Source organism: Eimeria mitis, genomic scaffold (assembly GCF_000499745.2).
Source record: "Eimeria mitis Houghton genomic scaffold, Emh_scaff2334, whole genome shotgun sequence".
Classification (NCBI taxonomy): domain Eukaryota; phylum Apicomplexa; class Conoidasida; order Eucoccidiorida; family Eimeriidae; genus Eimeria; species Eimeria mitis.
The window spans coordinates 1-3659 of NW_013570668.1; the positions used below are offsets into that span (position 1 = coordinate 1).

The 3659-nt window shown below is 57.3% G+C and overlaps 1 protein-coding gene across 1 annotated transcript; it reads right to left on the minus strand.

Moving 5' to 3' along the window:
* Positions 1 to 126: 126 nt before the first annotated feature.
* EMH_0052210 (histone deactylase, putative) lies at positions 127 to 3179 on the minus strand (the record flags this gene model as incomplete). Its single annotated transcript, XM_013496854.1, has 3 exons — positions 127 to 270; positions 584 to 2373; positions 2711 to 3179. 3 exons carry the CDS (start codon positions 3177 to 3179, stop codon positions 127 to 129), a joined length of 2403 nt encoding a protein of 800 aa, XP_013352308.1.
* Between the last annotated feature and the right edge of the window lie 480 nt (positions 3180 to 3659).

Consider the following 3659-nt stretch of genomic DNA (forward strand, 5'->3'; position numbering starts at 1 on the left):
AAAAAAAAAAAAAAAAAAAAAAAAAAAAAAAAAAAAAAAAACACACACACACACACAATAACAACACACACACAACACAAAAAAAAATAAAATAAAATAAAATAGAATAAAATAAAATAAAATAAATTACTTTTGTTTTAGCTTGAATACATAGCTGACGTCGTGTACGCGGAGAATGTCAGCGAGGGAGGCGGGGGGAGCCGTCTCCACCCAATCGAGAGAACCAAACTCAAACGCACGCAGCACACCGCAGCTGCGGTGCACCAGCACCTGCAGCAGCAGCAGCAGCAGCAGCAGCAGCAGCAGCAGCAGCAGCAGCAGCAGCAGAGGAGGAGGAGATGATGGTGATGCAGATGATGCAGAAACGGAAACGGGTGAAAAAAAATACAAATAGGAAGAGATATGGAAGCAGCAGCAGCAACAGCAACAGCAGCAACAGCAGCAGCAGCAACAGCAGCAGCAGCAGCAACAGCAGCAAAAGACCATCCTGCTACTCCTGCTACTCCTACTCCTGCTGCTACTCCTACTCCTCCTCCTCCTGCCACTGCTGCTGCTGCTGCTGCTGCATGCATGTGTGTCATACCTCAAGCCTGCTGGGGTTTTCAGGAAACCTCTGCATGAGTTTAAATCTTTTGATAGGAAAGTCCATCGGCTCTGGTAGCGGCAGATGAGAGAAGCAGTTTGGGTGTGTTGCTAGCAGTGTACACTTTGCTTCGATGATACGGTATACTATGCTGCTGCTGCTGCTGCACCGTTGCTGCATGTATACATAATGCTGCTCCTGCTCCTGCTGCTGCTGCTGCTCCTGCTGCTGGGGGTGATGGGGGTGGTGGGGGTAGGGGTGGTCTTGCTGCTGCTGCTGCTGCTGATGATGATGAGGGGTGGATGGGGTGTATAGGGTTGGGGGGGTTGTGCTGCTGATGACTTCTGCTATTGCTGCTGCTGCAGCAGCAAATGTTTTGTTTTCGTTTTTATTTATTAATTCGGATAAAGTTAATAAAAATAAATGCATGCAGCCGACACGACGAGAAACAGAAAACAAAGAACGCAGCTGATGCAAGTCTAACAAATGCAACGCCAAGCATGACTCTGCTGCTGCTGCTGCTGCTGCTGCTGCTGTTGGGGATGAACTGCTGCTGCTGCTGCTGCTGCTGCTGCTGCTCCTGGCACGGACCGTAGGGTAAGATAACACAGCAGCAAGACAGCGGAAGGAGCAGCGCCGCACACACCGCCTAGCGAGGCGATACACTAAGCTGCTGCTGCTGCTGCTGCTGCTGCTGCTGCTGCTGCTAGCAGGCTGCAGCAAAGGTCTCCTCTCCATCCGCTGCAGCACCACCTTCTTGGGGGCCCTGCTGTCGGAGGGGGCCCCTGTGAGGCCCCCTTCTGCTGCACTGCCCACCACGATCCTCTGCTGCTGCTGCTGCTGCTGCTGCTGCTGCTGCTGCTGCTGCGGGTCGCTCCAGTAGAAGCAATCTATGGGGAATGTGTGCGCCAGCAGCAGCAGCAACGAGTCAACTGACCTGCTGTCTACTGCTGCATGCAGCGGCAGCAGCCCCCTCTTGTCTGCTATCAAAGGATCAGCCCCCGCATGCAGCAGCAGCTCAACAGCAGCAGCACCACCTGCAGCAGCAGCAACATGCAGCGCCGTTCTCCCGCTGCCGTCTGTAGCATCTAAATCCAGTTCTTGCTGGCAGCAGCCAACCCAAGAAGTCCACTTGCTGCTGCTGCTGCTGCTGCTGCTGTTGCTGCTGCTGCTGTTGCTGCAGTTGTTGCTGTCGCCGCTAACCCTGTTGCTGGGGCTCGTGCAGCAGCTGCTGCTGGTGCTATTGCTGGTGCTAGTACTGCTGCTGCTGCTGCTGCTGCTGCTGCTGGGGGCAGTGGGTGTGAAGCAGCAGCGGCTGCAGACGCGGGAGCCACCTGTCGCTGCATGCAGCAGCCCCACGTGCTGCAGCAGCCGGCGCATGCACTCAGCAGCATCGAGGCGGACCTCAGCAAAGGAGAAGCGGCTGACGAGGATATGCAGGGGGGGGAGGTCATCCATGGGCAGCGAGAAATCCACAGAAACTGCTGTTGCTGCTGCTGCTGCTGCTGCTGCTGCTGCTGCTGCTGCGGGTGAGGTGGGTGTAGATGCCCCTGCTGCTGCTGCTGCTGCTGCTGCTGCTGGCCACTCCCCGCATGCAGACAGACCCTCAGAAGGCCCGACCCCAGAGTCAACACCATCTCCATTGCTGCTGCTGCTGCTGCTGCTGCTGCTGCTGCTGCTGCTGCTGCTGAGGAGAGAATCCGTGGGCAGCTGGATGGGGGGAGGGTTTAGTAAGAGAGAGAGAATGCGCGGCTCACACACATGCAGCGCCACGTGCAGCGGCGTCTCGCCTGCACAGCAGCAGCAACAGCAACAGCAGCAGCAGCATGAAGCAGCAGAAGCTTTCCCGCAGCCCTTTAGCAGCAGCATAAGTAGTAGCAGCAGCAGCAGTCAGTAGCAGCAGCAACAGCGGCAGCAACAGCAGCAGCACGACAAGCATATACAGCAGCAGCATCTACATCAACAGCAGCACTATCAGCAGCACCATCAGCAGCAGAAGCACCATCAGCAGCAGCAGCACCAGCACCATCAGCACCGGCAGCAGCAGCAGCACCAGCAACAGCGGCACCAGCAGCACCAGCAGCAGGAGCAGCAGCAGCAGCAGCAGCAGCAGGAGCAGCAGCAGACCTGCATGATTGAAGTCGTTGATGGTGTCTCTGTATATGGGGTTGCTGAGCCACTGCCGCACCCCGGGGATGTTTTTTGCTGCGATGAGGCGATGCAGGGTCCCCTCTCGGTAGCAGCCAACGTCTCCAGTCAGGTGCAGCAGCGGCTGCTGTGCTGCTGCTGCTGCTGCTGCTGCTGCTGCTGCTGCTGCTGCTGCTGCGGCTGCTGCTGCTGCGGATGCGGCGGCAGGTGTAGAAGATTCGGATGGAGCAGCAGGAGGCGCATCGCTGCTACTGCTGCTGCTGCTGCTGTCACCGCTGTCACCGCCGCTGCTGCCGCTGCTGCTGCTGTTGCTGCTGCTGCTGCTGCTGCTGCTGCTGCTGCTGCTGTTTGCAAAGAAAAGGCCCCCGTCAGGCGAAAGGAACAAAGGACAGTCCGCCATACCCAGGGCGGCTGCTGGGGGGGGAGGAAGCAACTCCTCCTGCTTCATCTGTGTCTGCTGCTGCTGCAGCTGCTGCTGCTGCTGCTGCTGCTGCTGCTGCTCTTAACCGAGAAGCTCATGTACCTGCTGCTGATGCTGATGCTGCTGCTGCTCTTGCTGCTGCAGTTGCTGCTCCTCGTACTACAACACGCTGCTGCAGCTCCTCCTACTGCTGCTCCGATGCTTGCTGCTGCACCTGTTGCTGCTGCGTCTGCTGCTCCTACTGCTGCTGTTTCGTCTGCAGCTGCTGCAGCTGCTGCTGCAGTTGCTGCTGCAGTTGCTGCTGCTGCTGCCTGCACGATATAGGCTGCAGCAGTTCTGTGTGAGGTAAGAGAAGGCCCCCTAGGGCTCAGCGGGGATCGGATCCCCTCGTGTGTGTTGGTGTGGGGTGTGTGTAAGACAGCGAGCTGCTGCTGCTGCAGCTTGCTGCTGCTGCTGCTGTTTGTGTTGCTGCTGCTGCAACGGGGGCCCCCTCGTATATGTGTGTGT